At 48.3% G+C, this 21006-nt stretch overlaps 1 protein-coding gene across 3 annotated transcripts in view; it reads left to right on the top strand.

The window, feature by feature from the left end:
- Nucleotides 1-21006, top strand: part of ACYP2 (acylphosphatase 2) — a 119964-nt gene that overhangs the window by 3730 nt on the left and 95228 nt on the right. For all 3 annotated transcript variants that reach the window (XM_083175229.1, XM_083175227.1, XM_083175228.1), the window contains exons 2-3: nt 19312-19328; nt 20053-20162. In XM_083175229.1, coding sequence (XP_083031355.1) covers nt 19326-19328; nt 20053-20162 — 113 coding nt within the window. In that variant the 5' untranslated portion in view covers nt 19312-19325. The remainder of the gene's footprint in view (nt 1-19311; nt 19329-20052; nt 20163-21006) is intronic.

Raw genomic sequence — 21006 nt, 5'->3', positions numbered from 1 at the left:
TAACCATTACAACATCCGTACTGCCCCGTATATATAACACATGGTGGGGATAGAACCCATGACCTCAGCACTGTGAGGCAGTAATGCTATAACCATTACACCATCTGTACTGCCCCGTATATATAACACATGGTGCGTATATATAACACATGGTAAACTAACCATTACACCATCCGTACTGCCCCGTATATATAACACATGGTGGGGATAGAACCCATGACCTCAGCGCTGTGAGGCAGTAATGCTAACCATTACACCATCCGTACTGCCCCGTATATATAACACATGGTGGGAATAGAACCCATGACCTCAGCGCTGTGAGGCAGTAATATAACCATTACACCATCCGTACTCAGTGTTCCCTCTAAGCTGTGCGCACGTGCGCGCGCACACAACTCGACAAGCATGCGCACAGACATTACAACAGAGCGCACAAAGCAGCAGTAGTCCCGTTTTACAGTTGTGGATTCAATTAATGTGTGTTTCAACCAATAACTACATTGTGTGCTTTGTTTTGAATGTTTGAATGTTTAATATCATTTTGAAGTAAAGTTAACACAAATGCTGAATGTCATTTTCCAGTTATATATAATTGACGCACAAAAATGAAAATGTCCTTCCAAAGTTGCACAGCCAAAATCTTTTGCCGCACACAGACTTCGTAAAATTAGAGGGAACATTGTCCGTACTGCCCCGTATATATAACACATGGTGGGGATAGAGCCCATGACCTCAGCGCTGTGAGGCAGTAATGCTAACCATTACACCATCCGTACTGCCCCGTATATATAACACATGGTGGGGATAGAACCCATGACCTCAGTGCTGTGAGGCAGTAATGTAACCATTACACCGTCCGTACTGCCCCGTATATATAACACATGGTCGGGATAGAACCCATGACCTCAATGCTGTGAGGCAGTAATGCTAACCATTACACAGACCGTACTGCCCCGTATATATAACACATAGTGGGGATAGAACCCATGACCTCAGTGCTGTGAGGCAGTAATGCCAACCATTACACCATCCGTACTGCCCCGTATATATAACACATGGTCGGGATAGAACCCATGACCTCAATGCTGTGAGGCAGTAATGCTAACCATTACATCATCCGTGCTGCCCCGTATATATATAACACATGATGGGGATAGAACCCATGACCTCAGCGCTGTGAGGCAGTAATGCTAACCATTACACCATCCGTACTGCCCTGTATATATAACACATGGTGGGGATAGAACCCATGACCTCAGCGCTGTGAGGCAGTAATGCTAACCATTACATCATCCGTGCTGCCCCGTATATATAACACATGGTGGGACTCTTACCCATGACCTCAGCGCTGTGAGGCAGTAATGCTAACCATTACATCATCCGTGCTGCCCAAGTAGAGAGATATAAGCTGGTGCAGTATGGTTAGTAGCTTTATATGCTAGTAGAAGTGTTTTATATTGAATACGGTAAGATACAGGCAACCAATGGAGAGACTGGCAGAGCGGATCAGCAGACGATGAGCGTCTTGCAAGGAAGATCAGCCTAGCAGCAGCATTTAGAATGAATTTCAGTGGTGAGAGTCTGTTCTTGGGAAGACCAGTTAGGAGACTATTGCAATAATCAATGCGGGATATAATGAGTCCATGGATAAGAGATTTAGGGCCGCATTTATCAAGGGGGGAGTGAGAAAAACTTGAAAGAATGAGGTGACAGATATCGCATTAGTACACTTTTCGCAGTTCCCATCTTTATAATGGGAACTGCTGTCTCTTGAAATGTATCAAGTCCTGAAAGAATTTTTCTTTCGGAACTTGTTGCCCGATAACTTTGCAAAGCTAAAGTGGCGTTATCCCTATTGGCAGAGTGTATATAAGTACGTGCAGTGTGGTTGTTAGACCTCACACTTAGAAGATATAACCAGTTTGAAGGGTTTATTCAAGTGGCAGGCTTGTAGGTTACAACAGTACTTTAGTAGTTAACTTCAAGCAGTAATACAACTTGTACATTTGGTAACGACAGTCTCTGGTTGTTACTTAGCTGTAGCGTTTTGGCGCGTGCAGGGTAAATGACAGTCTGCTGGTTTACGCTGCGGTATCTCTCCCAGTCTCGCTGCTGCCAATGATGACTGATCTCCCTGTGCAAAAGGTCACGCTGGTAACGGGTTTACAGCGGGGACTTGCTCCTATGCGCTCCGGTGCACGTGGAGCTACAAACAGCATGGACGGAGTCACACACGATCTGAGGCACACTCTAACGCGGGGACTTCCTCACAGGAAAGAGTAACGCTGCCAGCAGGGTCAGGGGTCTCTGCCCTGCTATTCGCTTAAGCGACCTGTCACTCAGGGTGACGCTTAACTACGTTGGCTGCAAGGGGGAAAAGGAAGACTGTAAGTCTTACACTAAGCAGTGTATGCGGAGACAGGCGCTGAGCGCTGCAATCTAACACTCCCCCTCGCTTAAGGCTGTCTTCGGCTACATAAAAGAACTCAATACAATGCTTTGTCCTTTTGTAATACCTGTAACCGAAAATATGGTTAGAGAGAAAAAACATTCAGAACATCAAAAACTTCAAATCAACATTTTGAACTTAGACAAGTCTACAGTCCTTCACGAACTTAGTAAGCAAGTTTCCCGACAGTCCTTTAGTAAGCATGTCAGCGACATTCTGTTCACTTGCAATGTATTCAACATCAATGGACTTGTTCTCCACTAGTTCTCTGATGAAGTGATGTCTTATCGCGATGTGCTTTGACCTTCCATGGTGCTTGGTGGTACAGGAAAGATCTATTGCTCCCCTGTTATCACATGCGATACTGATAGTCTCTTCTTCATAAAGTAGACCTAACTCACACAAAGTCTCTTTGATCCAGAGTGCTTCTTTTGATGTCTCTGTAAGAGCCATGTATTCGGCCTCAGTTGTTGAGAGAGCAACGGTCGGTTGTTTTCTACTCGCCCAACTAACTGCTGCTCCGGCCAGTGTGAACAGGTAACCGGTGTGGGAACGACGATCATCTTCATCTGCTCCCCAGTCGGCATCGCAGAAGACTTTCAAATTTGAATTGCTTGTCTTGGCGAATTTTAATTTCAAGGAACTTGTACCTTTTAGGTATCTCAGGATCCTCTTCACTGCGATCCAATGTTGTCTTCCAGGATTTATTGCAAATTGGCTCACCCGACTGACTGCATGAGTGATGTCTGGACGAGTTCCAATACTTGCATACATAAGACTTCCAACCACGTTCTTGTAAGGAACATCTTGCATTTCCTCTATTTCTTCTTGTGTGGTTGGTGACATACCTTTTGTAATCTTGATGCTTTTGTCAATTGGTGTATTCACTGACTTGGAGTCTGCCATCCCATACTTCAAGATTGTTGCCTCGATGTACGTTTGTTGGTCAACTGTGACTGTTCCCTTTTGCAAGTCTTGAACAATTCTCATGCCCAACAGATGATTGGCTGGACCTAAGTCTTTCAACTTGAATCTCTGTTTCAGTTGATCTCTTACACTTGTGATGTGATCTTCGTGACCTGCTATAAGTATATCATCCACATAGACTGCTATGATGAACAACTTTTCTCCCAGAGTTTTGTGATAAAGGCAGTGGTCAGTCTCTGATCTAATAAAATTCATTTCAAGTAGTACTGTGTCCAATTTTATGTACCAGCAACGACCACTCTGCTTCAGGCCATATATGGATTTCTTCAGAAGACACACTTTCTCTGTCTGAAGTTCATTCTCATCATAATGATCTGGTGATTCCATATAGATCTCTTCAAGTAGTTCTCCATTTAGGAATGCTGATAACTCTGTGTCTATTGCAGATTTCCATTTCGCCCAATCACTGCACGCTTTCGCTTCTTGAATACTCTGAGGTTCACTGAAAGCAATATTCGCATATTCTTTCTCATATCTTCTGGCTGGTATGCCCTTGTTTCTTCTTACAGAAGCTCTTTTAGTTGGTTCGCTTCCTTCTTCAGTATTTTCTGTTGCAGGTATGCTTTCTATTTCACATACCTCTACTAGTGCTTGCTTTTCTTGCTCTTTTGCTTTTGTGGGTGATGCTGTTTCTTGAAATATCACATCTCTTGATTTCAGGAGACGTCTGTTCTCTGCATCCCAGAGCCTGTACCCTTTGCTCTCCTCACAATAGCCTAGCAATATGCACTGTCTTGATTTTGGGTCAAGTTTCTTCCTTCTCTCTTTTGGTATATGTGCATAAGCTCTGCTCCCAAAGACACGGAGGTGACTGATGTCTGGCTTCTTCCCAGACCAGGCCTCTAAGGGAGTTTTTCCCTTCACGGCCACTGTAGGTGTTCTGTTTTTCAGGTATACTGCAGTAGATACAGCTTCTGCCCAAAAACTCTTCTCCAGGCCAGCATCGTTCACCATCGCTCGTGCTCTTTCAACGATTGTTCTGTTCGCCCTTTCACTTACGCCATTCTGTTCAGGCGTGTAGGCCATCGTCAGCTGATGCTTTATGCCATGCCCTTTTAGGAAGTCGGTTAGTACTTCATTTTCGTACTCTCCCCCATTGTCGGATCTCAGGACCTTTAGTTTTAGGCCCGTCTGAGTTTCCACTAGGTTCTTGTACTCCACAATTTTCTTGACCACCTCACTTTTCTTCTTTATGAAGTATACGTGTGTCATTCTTGTGGCGTCATCGATGAGAGTCATGAAGTATTTGTAACCACTGGTTGACTCCTCTTCCATTGGTCCGCACACATCTGTGTGTACCAGAGCTAATTGCGTTTCTGCTCTGCCTGCTGACTTGGGAAATGGGTTGCGGGTCTGCTTGCCTTTTATGCAACTCTCGCACACAGGTCTTCCGGTGTCTTTCACTGTGATTCCTGTTGCCATCCCATCAGTTAATTTCTGGACATTATCATATCCTAAGTGTCCCAAACGTCTGTGCCAGAGCTCCATGGACTCATTTTCAGCGGAGGCTGCCAAAGCTACACATTCATCTGTGTCTAGGACGTATAGTTGGTTGCATCGGGTTGCTGAAGCAATTACAGTCCCTCTTTCATTATGCACCATACACTTGCCCTTTGCAAACTGGACTCTGTAGCCTTTTGCCTCGAGTACGCTGATAGCGATGAGGTTACTTCCCAATTCTGGTACATACAGGACGTCTTGGATATCTGTGACTACTGTCTGTCCCTCAATTCTTAGTCTCACTGTGATTGTCCCAACACTTGAAGCAGTAAGGATCTTTTCACCAATCCCGGTAACTGTTGTGGGGTTACACTGTGTTAAAGAATTGAACCACTCCTTGTTGCAGCTGAAGTGTCTAGAGGCTCCCGAGTCCATGTACCAGAGATCCCTCCTTGGCTTGTCTGTTACATTCAGTGTGACTCGTTCTTTTTATCATGCCGCTTGTGCATGCCACTAGTGTTCTTCAGCCTGCATTCTGAAGCCTTGTGCCCTACTTTGTGGCACACATAACATTTGAATGTGCATTTCTTGGGTTTCGCACCCTTTGCTACTAAGGCAGAACCTTCAGCTATGGCATCCTTGTGGATTCTCTCTTGGAACTGTAGTAGCTTGGCTCTCACAACTTCAGTTGTAAGCTTGGTCTCATTTGACTCTAGTGCGACAACCAGAAAGTCAAATTCCTCTGTCAAATTCTGCAGCATTACCATTGCTACTTCTTCCTCATCCACTTTTGCTCCTACACACGCCAATTGCTGAGCTATCGATAGTATTTTATCAATATAATCGTTCATGTCCTTGCATGCATTCAATTTTGTTCCATACAGTGTGCGTCTCAGACTTATCCTTCTCATTAAGCCTTTATTTTCATAAGCACCTTGCAGAGTTGTCCACATGTCCTTAGCGGACTCCTTCCCACAGATAGTAGAATAAACATGCTGCTCCACAGCCAGCCCTATTGTGCCAATGGCCTTGTCTACCTCTTCTGGGTTTGGACTTTCTCCTGGGGCTATTGTGACTTTCCATAGCTTCTCCCTCTTAAGCTGCATTTCCATAGCGAACTTCCATGTAGTGTAATTCTCTGAGCCTTTGAGCTTTGGAAAGTTCATGCTATGCCCTGTACTGTGCATTCTCGTTAACTCTTCCACAAATGGCAATTTAGAAATAATTCCTTTGTGTTCTTTTATGTACTGCGCTAGCACTTTGTCTTCAGGGGGTTAATCTTCGCGCACGTGACGTGCTGGGCCCATAACCTATTGGCAGAGTGTATATAAGTACGTGCAGTGTGGTTGTTAGACCTCACACTTAGAAGATATAACCAGTTTGAAGGGTTTATTCAAGTGGCAGGCTTGTAGGTTACAACAGTACTTTAGTAGTTAACTTCAAGCAGTAATACAACTTGTACATTTGGTAACGACAGTCTCTGGTTGTTACTTAGCTGTAGCGTTTTGGCGCGTGCAGGGTAAATGACAGTCTGCTGGTTTACGCTGCGGTATCTCTCCCAGTCTCGCTGCTGCCAATGATGACTGATCTCCCTGTGCAAAAGGTCACGCTGGTAACGGGTTTACAGCGGGGACTTGCTCCTATGCGCTCCGGTGCACGTGGAGCTACAAACAGCATGGACGGAGTCACACACGATCTGAGGCACACTCTAACGCGGGGACTTCCTCACAGGAAAGAGTAACGCTGCCAGCAGGGTCAGGGGTCTCTGCCCTGCTATTCGCTTAAGCGACCTGTCACTCAGGGTGACGCTTAACTACGTTGGCTGCAAGGGGGAAAAGGAAGACTGTAAGTCTTACACTAAGCAGTGTATGCGGAGACAGGCGCTGAGCGCTGCAATCTAACAATCCCTCCCTCCCCTGTCCCACTGCCATTGCCGCACAGTGCTCCCGACAGGAGGCAGCCCCCACTGCAGTGCTGATCCACTGACCCCCCCCCCCGCCCCCGCAGCAGGTCCCGGCAGCCTTTCTCTGTCCCCATTGTGGCGCTGATCCGCAGACCCCCCCCCGCAGCAGGTCCCGGCAGTCTGTCTCTGTCCCCACTGCGGCGCTGATCTGCAGACCCCCCCCCCCCGCGCAGCAGGTCCCGGCAGCCTGTCTCTGTCCCCACTGCGGCGCTGATCCGCAGACCCCCCCGCAGTAGGTCCCGGCAGCCTGTCTCTGTCCCCACTGCGGCGCTGATCCGCAGACCCCCCCACAGCAGGTCCCGTCACCCTGTCTCTGTCCCCACTGCGGCGCTGATCCGTAGACCTCCCCGCAGCAGGTCCCGGCAGCCTGTCTCTGTCCCCACTGCGGCGCTGATCTGCAGACCCCCCCGCAGCCTGTCTCTGTCCCCACTGCGGCGCTGATCCGCAGACCCCCCCCCCGCAGCAGGTCCCGGCACCCTGTCTCCGTCCCCACTGCGGCGCTGTTCTGCAGACCCCTCCCCCCCCCCCCGCAGCAGGTCCCGGCAGCCTGTCTCTGTCAACACTGCGGCGCTGATCCGCAGACCCCCCCCCCCACGCAGCAGGTCCCGGCACCCTGTCTCTGTCCCCACTGCGGCGCTGATCCGCAGACCCCCCCCCCCCCCGCAGCAGGTCCCGGCAGCCTGTCTCTGTCCCCACTGTGCGACGCTGATCCGTAGACCCCCCCCCCCCCCGCAGCAGTTATACTGCCCAGCGCCGGGAAGAATAAACACACACTCGGCTCCAGCGAGACGCAGGAGCTGAGAGTGCAGTAGAACAGTACAGTATAATATCAGAGGCATCTTCACTTCACGGCCACTGCTAGGAGTAATATGGACAGGATGCCACAACCCACAAATCTCCCAATACGGACTCTCTACACCGGCAGCCCATATACACAGGCCTTGATTGGCCTGATGGAAAGGGGGCGTGTCCAGTGGGAGTGAGAAACACTTAGCCTTTGCATCGCTGCTGATCGCCGGGACAGAGCTTTTATGCAGCAGCTCTCCCTGCCCACCTCCCTCCATAAATCCAGGTGATGTAAAACAACATCGCAATGCGATGTTATTGCGATGTTCATCGATATTATCGCGGAAACATTGCTGCTTATTGATAAATGTGCCCATTAGTAGTGTCTTGTGTGAGATACGGTCGTATTTTGGATATGTTTTTAGATGCATGTAACATGATTTGGAGACAGATTGAATGTGGGGAAGAAAGGATAAGTCAGAGTCATATTAGCACCTAGATAAGAAGAACGACACAGCCGCTGGTAGAGGGGTACCCATGGGATGGATCCCCCAGATCTCTGCGGGTGACGGGGTATAAAACTATAAATCCCCTTGTACATGGAGGTTACCAGTTCATCGCAGGCCCACTGCGTTGTGTCCATCAACAAACCAAGCCTCATCTCATAGCATTCAGTCATGAAGGTGATAGAGGTTGGCATGTATCAAACTTAATAAACCCCGCCCACTGTGCGCTTTCCCATCTGATGAACACAGGATCACTGACAGCTATTGTGCCCTTCCCATGCCACTCACTACGGCCTGCTGCCAGTGACCCAGCCATATAACCCTGTACTCGTCACTCCTTCCTGTTCTTTTTACGCATTCATCTCTCTACTGCAAGCCGGGAGAGGCAGCTTTGCATACGGTCAGCGAAGGCTAGCCCATACTTGCCTACTTTTGAAAACTAGTTTCAGGCAGATTATAGTTGGTAGTAGAATTTTGCACAATGCCCCACTGAGGGGGCGTGTCATGCTCCACCCAAAGGGCGTGTCTAGTTCCATTATATGGAGAGATTGTGAAAAGAGATTGTGAACGTGGCACCTAGAAGCGTGGGTGGGTACTGCTACATCTGAGAGGAATCTTGTAAAATGACTTATATCCAAATGTAGATGAGCCCCAAAGCAGTCAGTAGGAGCTACTATACTTGGTAAAGTGCTGGGGAATGGTGGTGATTATTCAATGTAAATTTATCTATCTACTTTTTTCCCCAAAAATGTAACAGTGTAATGTGGGCTAAGTGAAATGAGGGAGATTGCTAGACTAATGAGGGAGAGAGGGGGATTGCTGCTATATCAGGGAGTCTCCTGCAGAATGCAGGAGGGCTAGCCTTAGCATTTTCTGTTCGCAGGGGGATCCTGGACACCTTGGGGCGCCTTAAGAATGAAATATTAATAATTCTGAATAATACAAACATCATCACTTTAAAACACAAACCATTTAAGAAAATGTTAATAAACTGAAGGTTTCTGTACTAATACTGTATGTAGCCTGATTTACATGCTAGTTCCCTATTCTACCACTAGAGTGCGCTATTTTGCTTCATTTGTGAAGAATAAAGATAATTTACATAACGACCAAAAGGGCAAGATTAAGGTCTGTGGTGGCCCCAGTGCAACTAATCTATGGGGGCCCCGACAAATGAAACTGTAAATATGGTATGCTGGTGTTGTTATTAAAAAGTATAACGTGTAAAATAACCGCAAATGTGTTGTAAATCCCAAATTCAGATTATGTTACACAGAAACCACTGTAAACATTATTTATGCGTCAGTGCCATTTACTCTGGCTGATGATGTGTGGGGTCCCCCTTGGTGACAGCTCAAGCTGCCCTGTTCAGCACTGACAGTATAAGACTAAACCCACAAAGGAAGTTGTCGTTCCACAGCCTTTTTATTGATCCTATGTTATTTGACATGTTTGCCGTACATCACAACGTACCAAGTTAGTAAAATGTTTTTCACCTGAAACCCCCTGGCAGGTTTCTCTCAGCTCATGCAGCAGGGTAACTGTAAAGTGATCTGTGTGCAGATCACCACAGGGTTCTGAAGAGCTGCAGAAGTGTGACTTTACTAGCTACAGTCATGCGGAAGAATGGCTGCAGAGGCACTTCCTGTATAACAAGCACTTCCTGTGTAAAAAAAGATAATGGCAAGTACCAGGGCTGTTTCTGGACAATTTTTCTCCCAGTGCAAAGATATAAAAATCCCCTTTCTATAAGGGGTGTGGTCTAGTAGGAAAACAATGACCTTACACGTCACTTTTGCAACCTGCATGACCAGACGTTGGTTAGCGCAGGAATGGTCGTTGTCCTCCCACGCTTAAGTTGGCGAGCTGAAGTCCACACAGTGACCGAGGGCAGGATGCACTAACATCCGCCAACCCTTACCGCCCCCCTCCGCTGGATACTGTATCAATACTAATCGCATATGCTCTAACACTGGGCTGGCCAAACCGGTCATCGAGATCTACCAACAGTCCACTTTCCCAGGTCACCTAGCTGGTGCACAGGTGTAGTCATTACTGTCACATTTTCAAACATGCTGCATTCATTCCAACTATAGATCCGCAGGTGGCCTGAAAAACAGGTACTGTTGGTAGATGTTGAGGACAGGTTTGGCCACCCCTGTTCTAACAGATCGATTATTACAGCAAAGAGCAGGTCTTGCGTTAAGAGCTGGCCTTTGCGAAGCAGCTGGCAGGGGGCTGTCTGGGCACAGGTAAGGGGGGATGCACTAAGAAGCCCATTGGGGATACCCCCCACAACGGTAACCCAGCGTGCGGGTTTTCCTACATACTAACATGCGGTAAAAACCCTGATAACATGATTTTCACCACATTTTAGTGATAGTGCATCACGCCCCTAGTACGCCTCACAATCAAGCCCAAACAATGACAGGCTACTTAAATCATTATACATTATTATCCGTAATGTCAATTACACATTATGCCCCACACCATGATGCCTATTACACAGGGCCGGTGCAAGGCACCGGAGCGCCCCAGGCGAGTCGGGCTGGGGGCGCCCCGGTGCCGGGGGGGGGGGGGGGGGGGGGGGTGGTGTGTGTGAGGTGTGGGGTGGTACCTGTCCTACCGGCGCTGTCTATTTCAATCTGGCGGCGGAGGCAGCGGGGGTCCCTGCAGTCTATTAAAAATCACAAGCGCTATCCGCCGGGCTATGCGGAAGCGCTTCTAGTGTGAAAACTCTGGCAGCACGCTGATTGGCTGAGATCAGCGTGCACCGTGCTGCCAGAGTTTTCACACTAGAAGCGCTTCCGCATAGCCCGGCGGATAGCGCTCGTGATTTTTAATAGACTGCAGGGACCCCCGCGGCCTCCGCCGCCAGATTGAAATAGACAGCGCCGGTAGGACAGGTACCCGGGCGGCATTTTCCGCCCTCCAGTGGCCGGCGCCCTAGGCAAATGCCTAGGTTTGCCTAGTGGTGGCGCCGGCCCTGCTATTACACAATACGTCCAACACCATAATGCCCATTATAAAATATGCCCCACACCATAATGCCCATTACACCACACACCATGATGCCCATTACACGTTACACCGCACACAGTGATGCACATTACACATTTTGCCCCACAGCGTAATACCTATTACACATTATGCCCCTCAGTGTAATGCCCTTTACACATTATGCCCCACACCATAATGCCAATAACACAATATGCCCCACACCATGATGCCCATTACACATTATGCCCCACACCATTATGCCCATTACACATTATGCCCCACAATGTAATGCCCATTACACAGTATGCCCCACACCATAATGGCCATTATACATTACGTCACATAAGTGCCACTTACCTACATGGTAGTTGCCAGGAGTTACATGCGATGCTCATTGCCAAGTGGGATTTTCTGCTCATGGCCATGGGGTGATTACATGCTTGTTGCCATGGGGGCTTTCCTGCTTGTTGCCGTGTGGTGATTACATGCTCATTGCCGCAGGGGATTTCCTGCTTGTTGCCATGGGGTGATTACATGCCAGTTGGCTAGGGGGGATTTCATTGCCATGGGGGTTATTGGCGCACTGTGTGCCCACCGCTCAAATAAAAATTGGGGGAGCCGGCGCCCGGCGGCTATAGCAGTGGCGAACAACCTGTGCAGTCACGTGGTGGCAGGCTGAAACGGCTTGTCCACCTCTAGAAACGTCCCTGGCATTTACAGATATAGCAGCACTTCCGCGCCATGTGTTGGGTGTGCCAATGTTGCACCGACGACATCCATTACTATGCTGCACCACCAATGCTCAATGCGTTTCTATGAGACACAGGAAATAGACGCGGGGGCGTGGCGAAGGGATTACTGCAATCGGCAGTGGTAACGTTGACCGTTTACATCTGTATACAACATCCACTGTCCACATACAGCAAGTGGCACCGAGAGGGAGGGGGAGCTGGTACTCTTAGCCTGGGCCCACTGATGCCCTTACTAGTATGACCTCTCACAGCCTACTCCCCTGCCTAGATTTGTATTATGCTTACAGTTCAGAACAATATATTTTTTATTTGCCTGGTGCTTGCCAGTAAATGACTTTATTTAACCTCTTTACAACCTGTGACAGCTAGACAACCCATTAATATACTGGGCGGGTAGAAAACGTTTTCTGTGAATAATTCTGCAGCGAGAAGAGGAAATCGACGCAGGAAATGAAATCATAGCAAAGTGCTGCGATCACTTAGAACAATTGGAACCGTGGATATAAAACACTGGTCTCTGGGTGGGAAAAGCATCATTTGTGTAATATTAATGGTCTGTATCCCAGTGTTTACATTGCAGCGCAGCTGCTTATGAAGTAGACGTCTTACAATGTTTGTAAAGCCACACAAGTGACTGAAGGCTAGATGATGAATAATGAGTATGTGAGAGAGGACAGGCTGCGCAGTAGTGTCTGTCACCTATTGGACAACGCAATGATACAGGATACAGAAGGTTAATTATTCTCTAAGCCCAATTTGTCTGCTCTGACGGCGTGTCTGAGAAAATCCTGGATTTCATGGAGCCTTCCAAGTCTAAAAAATATCAGCCAAGGGTGTAGCTACCATAGGTGCAGGGGGTGCAGCTGCTATGGGCCCAGAGCTGAGAGGGGCCACCTTCCCTGTCACAGTTACATGTGTTATATACAGGGATGTAGTTACCATTGGTGCAGGGAGTGCAGCTGCTATGGGGCCCAGAGCTGAGAGGGGCCACCTTCCCTGTCACAGTTACATGTGTTATATACAGGGTGTAACTACCATAGGTGCAGGGAGTGCAGCTGCTATGGGGCCAGAGCTGAGAGGGGCCACCTTCCCTGTCACAGTTACATGTGTTATATACAGGGGTGTAGCTACCATAGTTGCAGGGAGTGCAGCTGATATGGGGCCCAGAGCTGAGAGGGGCCACCTTCCCTGTCACAGTTACATGTGTTATATACAGGGTGTAGCTACCATAGGTGCAGGGGGTGCAGCTGCTATGGGGCCCAGAGCTGAGAGGGGCCACCTTCCCTGTCACAGTTACATGTGTTATATACAGGGGTGTAGCTACCATAGGTGCAGGGAGTGCAGCTGCTATAGGGCCCAGAGCTGAGAGGGGCCACCTTCCCTGTCACAGTTACATGTGTTATATACAGGGTGTAGCTACCATAGGTGCAGGGGGTGCAGCTGCTATGGGGCCAGAGCTGAGAGGGGCCACCTTCCCTGTAACAGTTACGTGTGTTATATACAGGGGTGTAGGTACCATAGGTGCAGGGGGTGCAGCTGCTATGGGCCAGAGCTGAGAGGGGCCACCTTCCCTGTCACAGTTACATATGTTATATACAGGGTGTAGCTACCATAGGTGCAGGGAGTGCAGCTGCTATGGGGCCCGGAGCTGAGAAGGGCCACCTTCCCTGTCACAGTTACATGTGTAATACCACTTTCACATCGCCGACACGTTTTAAAAACCGGTATTTTAAAACGGTAATTAAAACGGGTCAGAGCCTTAACATTGCCGCAGATTACCGTTTTAAATACCGGTTAAGTCTCATTCAACATAGCAGTCAAACCGTTTCAACCCGAACACGTTTCAAGCCAGAGTGTCAACATTGCCTGGGGGACAGCCTATCACTGCTCTGTAGCTTGTGTTGTTTGCCTGAAATACCGTTTCAGACACATTGTACACATTTACATTGCACAAAAAACGGCAAGGAACCGTGTAGGACTCTGCTTTTTACACGGTTCGAAATGCCAGTTAACTTTAAACGGTAAATCGGCTGTGGTGCATTCACAGTGCAGGCTTAAACGTTTTAAAAAGGGAAAAAAACGGCAATTTACCGTTTTAAAAGTGCGATGTGAAAGGGGTATTATATACAGGGGTGTAACTACCATAGGTGCAGGGAGTGCAGCTGCTATGGGGCCCAGAGCTGAGAGGGGCCACCTTCCCTGTCACAGTTACATGTGTTATATACAGGGGTGTAGCTACCATAGGTGCAGGGAGTGCAGCTGCTATGGGGCCCAGAGCTGAGAGGGGCCACCTTCCCTGTCACAGTTACATGTGTTATATACAGGGGTGTAGCTACCATAGGTGCAGGTAGTGCAGCTGCTATGGGGCCCAGAGCTGAGAGGGGCCACCTTCCCTGTCACAGTTACATGTGTTATATACAGGGGTGTAGTTACCATAGGTGCAGGGAGTGCAGCTGCTATGGGGCCCAGAGCTGAGAGTGGCCACCTTCCCTGTCACAGTTACATGTGTTATATACAGGGTGTAACTACCATAGTTGCAGGGAGTGCAGCTGCTATGGGGCCCAGAGCTGAGAGGGGCCACCTTCCCTGTCACAGTTACATGTGTTATATACAGGGGTGTAGCTACCATAGGTGCAGGGGGTGCAGCTGCTATGGGGCCAGAGCTGAGAGGGGCCACCTTCCCTGTCACAGTTACATGTGTTATATACAGGATGTAGCTGCCATAGGTGCAGGGGGTGCAGCTGCTATGGGGCCCAGAGCTGAGAGGGGCCACCTTCCCTGTCACAGTTACATGTGTTATATACAGGGGTGTAGCTACCATAGGTGCAGTGGGTGCAGCTGCTATGGGGCCCAGGGCTGAGAGGGGCCACCTTCCCTGTCACAGTTACATGTGTTATATACAGGGGTGCAGCTACCATAGGTACAGGGAGTGCAGCTGCTATGGGGCCCAGAGCTGAGAGGGGCCACCTTCCCTGTAACAGTTACGTGTGTTATATACAGGGGTGTAGGTACCATAGGTGCAGGGGGTGCAGCTGCTATGGGCCAGAGCTGAGAGGGGCCACCTTCCCTGTCACAGTTACATATGTTATATACAGGGTGTAGCTACCATAGGTGCAGGGAGTGCAGCTGCTATGGGGCCCGGAGCTGAGAAGGGCCACCTTCCCTGTCACAGTTACATGTGTAATACCACTTTCACATCGCCGACACGTTTTAAAAACCGGTATTTTAAAACGGTAATTAAAACGGGTCAGAGCCTTAACATTGCCGCAGATTACCGTTTTAAATACCGGTTAAGTCTCATTCAACATAGCAGTCAAACCGTTTCAACCCGAACACGTTTCAAGCCAGAGTGTCAACATTGCCTGGGGGACAGCCTATCACTGCTCTGTAGCTTGTGTTGTTTGCCTGAAATACCGTTTCAGACACATTGTACACATTCACATTGCACAAAAAACGGCAAGGAACCGTGTAGGACTCTGCTTTTTACACGGTTCGAAATGCCAGTTAACTTTAAACGGTAAATCGGCTGTGGTGCATTCACAGTGCAGGCTTAAACGTTTTAAAAAGGGAAAAAAACTGCAATTTACCGTTTTAAAAGTGCGATGTGAAAGGGGTATTATATACAGGGGTGTAACTACCATAGGTGCAGGGAGTGCAGCTGCTATGGGGCCCAGAGCTGAGAGGGGCCACCTTCCCTGTCACAGTTACATGTGTTATATACAGGGGTGTAGCTACCATAGGTGCAGGGAGTGCAGCTGCTATGGGGCCCAGAGCTGAGAGGGGCCACCTTCCCTGTCACAGTTACATGTGTTATATACAGGGGTGTAGCTACCATAGGTGCAGGTAGTGCAGCTGCTATGGGGCCCAGAGCTGAGAGGGGCCACCTTCCCTGTCACAGTTACATGTGTTATATACAGGGGTGTAGTTACCATAGGTGCAGGGAGTGCAGCTGCTATGGGGCCCAGAGCTGAGAGTGGCCACCTTCCCTGTCACAGTTACATGTGTTATATACAGGGTGTAACTACCATAGGTGCAGGGAGTGCAGCTGCTATGGGGCCCAGAGCTGAGAGTGGCCACCTTCCCTGTCACAGTTACATGTGTTATATACAGGGTGTAGCTACCATAGGTGCAGGGGGTGCAGCTGCTATGGGGCTCAGAGCTGAGAGGGGCCACCTTCCCTGTCACAGGTACATGTGTTATATACAGGGGTGTAGCTACCATAGGTGCAGGGAGTACAGCTGCTATGGGCCCAGAGCTAAGAGGGGCCACCTTCCCTGTCACAGGTACATGGTTTATATACAGGGGTGTAGCTACCATAGGTGCAGGGAGTGCAGCTGCTATGGGGCCCAGAGCTGAGAGGGGCCACCTTCCCTGTCACAGTTACATGTGTTATATACAGGGTGTAGCTACCATAGGTGCAGGGGGTGCAGCTGCTATGGGGCCAGAGCTGAGAGGGGCCACCTTCCCTGTCACAGTTACATGTGTTCTATACAGGGTGTAGCTACCATAGGTGCAGGGAGTGCAGCTGCTATAGGGCCCAGAGCTGAGAGTGGCCACCTTCCCTGTCACAGTTACATGTGTTATATACAGTGGTGTAGCTACCATAGGTGCAGGGAGTGCAGCTGCTATGGGGCCAGAGCTGAGAGGGGCCACCTTCCCTGTCACAGTTACCTGTGTTATATACAGGGGTGTAACTACCATCTTAGTAAATAACTTCATTATCACCCTGCCCTCTCTATGGGGGGGCACGACATTGTAACCTACTTGACGTCTGGAGAGGAGTTGCAGCTGCCACACCAGGGGGGGGGGGGGGGGGGGGGGCAAGGCCGGGGTCTCACATCATTAGGACATGTTACCGTCACAGCGGAGAGCGGTCTGTTGGCACAGGGGGCGGGGCTAAAATGAGGAGCCCTGCCCCCATATGGACCTGAGATATGCGGCATTATTTCCCTATCCTGCCTGTTTTCCTAGGAAGTGGGTGAGATGTCGGATATCTTACAGGTGTGGGTAGGACTCCGTCTATGGGGCAAGTATGTTCAGTCGCACAATATTGTGTATCACTGCAGTCAGGGCCGGAGCTAGGGTGTCTGGCGCCCCCCTGCAAACTGACAGTATTTTGGAGTAAAAGTTGCATTTTACTATGAAGAGGCTGAGCCCCCTTATAAGTATATCCACCCCCAGATATAGACAGACAGACAGATAGACAGACTGTAGACAGACAGATATATATATATACACTGTATAGAGAGAGAGAGAGAGAGAGAGAGAGAGAGAGAGAGAGAGAGACAGACAGGCAGACAGATAGACAGATAGATAGACAGACTGTAGACAGACAGATATATATATAGAGAGAGACAGACAGGCAGACAGATAGAAAGAGACAGACAGATAGAGACAGACAGACAGATAGAGGTAAATAGATATAGAAAGAGAAAGAGAAAGATATAGAGATATAGAGAGACAGACAGACAGCTAGATAGATAGATAGATAGATGTAAATAGATATAGACAGAGATAGATATAGACAGAGAGAGAGAGATATAGGGCAGTATTCAATGAGCATTTTGGCGATGTGCAGCGAATCCTGTTTAGGATTCGCTGCACATTCGCCACTGCTCGCTGCGTTCCGGAGCCTCGCCGGCTCCAGTATTCAACGAGTCAGGGGCTCGCTGCCCCTGACTGGCGAATTTTAACTCCTGCGGTGATGCCGCAGGGAGCCTGAGGACAGCGGCAGGCAGGGAGATGGAAGTCTCCCTGCCTGCCCCAGAATGTTTGTGGGGGGGAGGTGGGCTCCCCGGGTGCCAGTTAGCACAGGCTGCCCCCCGGGGGTGCCAGCAGGGGACCGGGTATATTCACTACACCCGATCATGCATATGTAATGATCGGGTGCAGTGAATATATGAATATCTAATGAGCGGCTCGGCTCCCGGCCCCCTGCTGGCTGGTCTGTGTAAAAAAAAAATATATATATATTTTTTTAAATTAAATATATATTCATGTGCTTACAGCACATGAATAAAAATAGCATGCCCCTCCTCAGAATAAAATTCCAAATGTAAAAAACAAAACACTTTATTTTAAAAGTTCACATTCCGGTGAATCATGGCGAAAAAAACCTTGAAATGCATTCGCCATCTGGTCATTGAATAGGGTGATTCACCGTTTTAGTCAAAAATTCGCCTTACAGCACAAAATCACCATAAAAACCTGGCGAATAAGCCTCATTGAATACCGCCTATAGATATAGACAGACAGAGATTTATGGGCGGTATTCAATGAGGCACTATCTTTTTATGGTGAAGTGGAATGTGAACTTTTAAAATAAAGTGTTTTGTTTTTTACATTTGGTGTAAAAAAATCAGGAATTTTATTCTGAGGAGGGGCATGCTATTTTTATTCATGTGCTGTAAGCACATGAATATATATTTAATAAAAAAAAATATTTTTTTTTTTACACAGACCAGCCAGCAGGGGGCCGGAGCCGAGCCGCTCATTAGATATTCATATATTCACTGCACCCGATCATTACATATGCATGATCGGGTGTAGTGAATACCCGATTCCCTGCTGGCACCACCGGGGGGCAGCCTGTGCTGCCTGGCTCCCGGGGAACCCACCTCCCCCCACATCCGCCGCAGGAGTTAAAATTCGCCATTCAGGGGCAGCGAGCTCCTGACTCGTTGAATACTGGAGCCGGCGAAGCTCCGGAACGCAGCGAGCAGTGGCGAATGTGCAGCGAATCCTAAACAGGATTCGCTGCTCATCGCCAAAATGCTCATTAAATACTGCCCATAGACAGACAGGCAGACAAAAACAAACTCACATCAGCCAGTTTCTGTTCAGCCGGGTCCCGGGCAGAGAGCTCCACAGTGGGATCAGCAGGGGGCATCTAGTGGCTCCTGGCAGTACTGCAGTCAGCAGTAACTCCGGAGCCATCCTCTGAAGATCTCATCACGTCTCTGCTTCCCCCAAACCTCACCCTTTCCTGCATGCAGGACATCAGCGGTGGGTAAGTGCCTCATGTTGTGAGCCCGATGCCGCTGTCTGTCATGCAGTAGGACAGGCAGCGGCAGCCAGCAGGAGCAGGGTGCAGAGCAGGGAGGAAAGAGCGCCTCTACTGGCCGACGCCTCCCTGCTTTGCATCCCTCGCTGAGCGGGTTCCGCCGGCCCTGACTGCAGTGCACCCCACACTTGCCATTCGCATCCCCCCTTAAGGTATTCAATTGCCCCCCCCACTGTAATTAATGTGGCTGAAAAGAACAATTTAATATCGCCCCACTATCTCCCGTCACTATATCAGGCACCATATAACAATTGAATACCAGCCTTCATCTATCCCTTACTATGTGGTATGTTGTAACATTGGTATAATTCATACTGACACGTTACTGTATAAAGTGATGCATTTCTCTTTCTTCTCCTTTACAGGCGTCTGCTTCCGAATGGTGAGTAGAACAGTAGAACATGTATTACCACCTCATATATCTGATGCTTCTCTCAGTCTAAACTGGTTGCTATTGGCAACGTCTTCACTTTGCCTCTTTAGCAGGTTTGATACATCTCCCCCAGGGTTTTTCTTTGTAGCTTCCCTCCACGTATTGGTCCTGATTCAGACCTGCTCGTTAAGCAGCGTATTTTCGTACCCATGCACAGATCCGCAAGATCGGTCACTGGCCCGAATTTGGGTGATACAGAGTCATCCTGAATCAGGCCCATTGTGCCGCCACTTGCTCAGTGCTTCTCCGGGCCACCTCTGCATTTGTTGTGTGCCCAGACGAGGCGGGTTAATGGTCGATTCACATCCCTTCCATAGTGACACAGGGGGAGGGGCATCAAACCTTCTAAAGAGCGGAGAGCTGGACAAGTGGAGGCGATGCTCACAGCAACCAATAAGCTTCTATCTAGCATTTTATAGAATGTACTTGACAAATGCTAGCTATAATCTCATTGGCTGCTATTGCCCACTTCTCTTTAGAAGAATGAATACATTTCCTCCGCAGTTTTATTTCATATCACATTTGTTGTGACAATGAGCGACGGACCCTCGTTTGATAAAAGTTTATTGTAAATCGAATAAAATAAATATTGTCGCAAGTCACTACAATTGATGCTACATTGTCTGGCGCTGGGATTATTTTAATATATTGACCCTTTGTGCCTTCGCTGCAGTACACGGAGGATGAGGCCAGAAGAATCGGCGTCGTCGGGTGGGTGAAGAACACCAGACAGGGAACCGTAGTGGGGCAAGTCCAAGGTCCGGAAGAAAAGGTCAATTCCATGTAAGTTATTCAATATCTCTATTGATAAACATCTTCAAATATAATTATAAACATTTGTTATATGATTCAGAACAATCACTACGTTATTATTCTGTTTTAGTCATGTGATTTATTTTTAGTGTTTTTTTTTTAAGGCATTCAAATATATAAGAAAAACAAAAAGAACAAGAAGAAGGGGAAAATGTACTAAGATTGGACTTCTATATCACATGGGCTGTTGATTTGGGAAACCAGTCAGAATCTACTTATTTATGTAAAGCCTTCTACAAGATTATAGATAGTGTCTGATTGGTTGCCCGTAGCAACATACCATAGTCACCGAGCAGACATACAGTTCCATAAACACAATGGACCAGTGGTGTCAATAGGGGGGTGCGGGAGGTGTAGGGTGACACCAAACAGGGCTGCTCTCACACTTGCACACCCGAGACCTTTTGACTGTCGAACATCCCATTGTCGACCAAATACTTGTGTCGGCCTTCCAACCATTAGCCATGTCGACCTATTTCAATGCACATTGACCTAAATTTTAATCTACCCGATGACCCTTACCAGGGAGAGGGGGAGGGGGGATTTGGTGGCAGAGGGAAATGCGTTCCACCCACCTCTCCAGGACCACTTTAAACCCCGGGTCACATTCACCCACACTTACCTCTTGCCAGTTTGGCCTTCATAGCAATTAGGCGTCACCTATAATTAGCCAACTGTCTCAGGCAGTGAGATGTTGTGGGGGAATAGAAAAGAAGATTTTGTCTCAGAAATGATCATTTACTTAATGCAAAAAATCTAAATTAGCGATAATTATCCCGATGGTAAATATGAAATGCTTACAAATGTATTCATT

This window comes from Crinia signifera, chromosome 3, assembly GCF_055691185.1.
Source record: "Crinia signifera chromosome 3, ASM5569118v1, whole genome shotgun sequence".
NCBI lineage: Eukaryota > Metazoa > Chordata > Amphibia > Anura > Myobatrachidae > Crinia > Crinia signifera.
The sequence above is the reverse complement of the archived record's forward strand: the minus strand, read 5'-3'. Positions and strand labels throughout refer to the sequence as shown.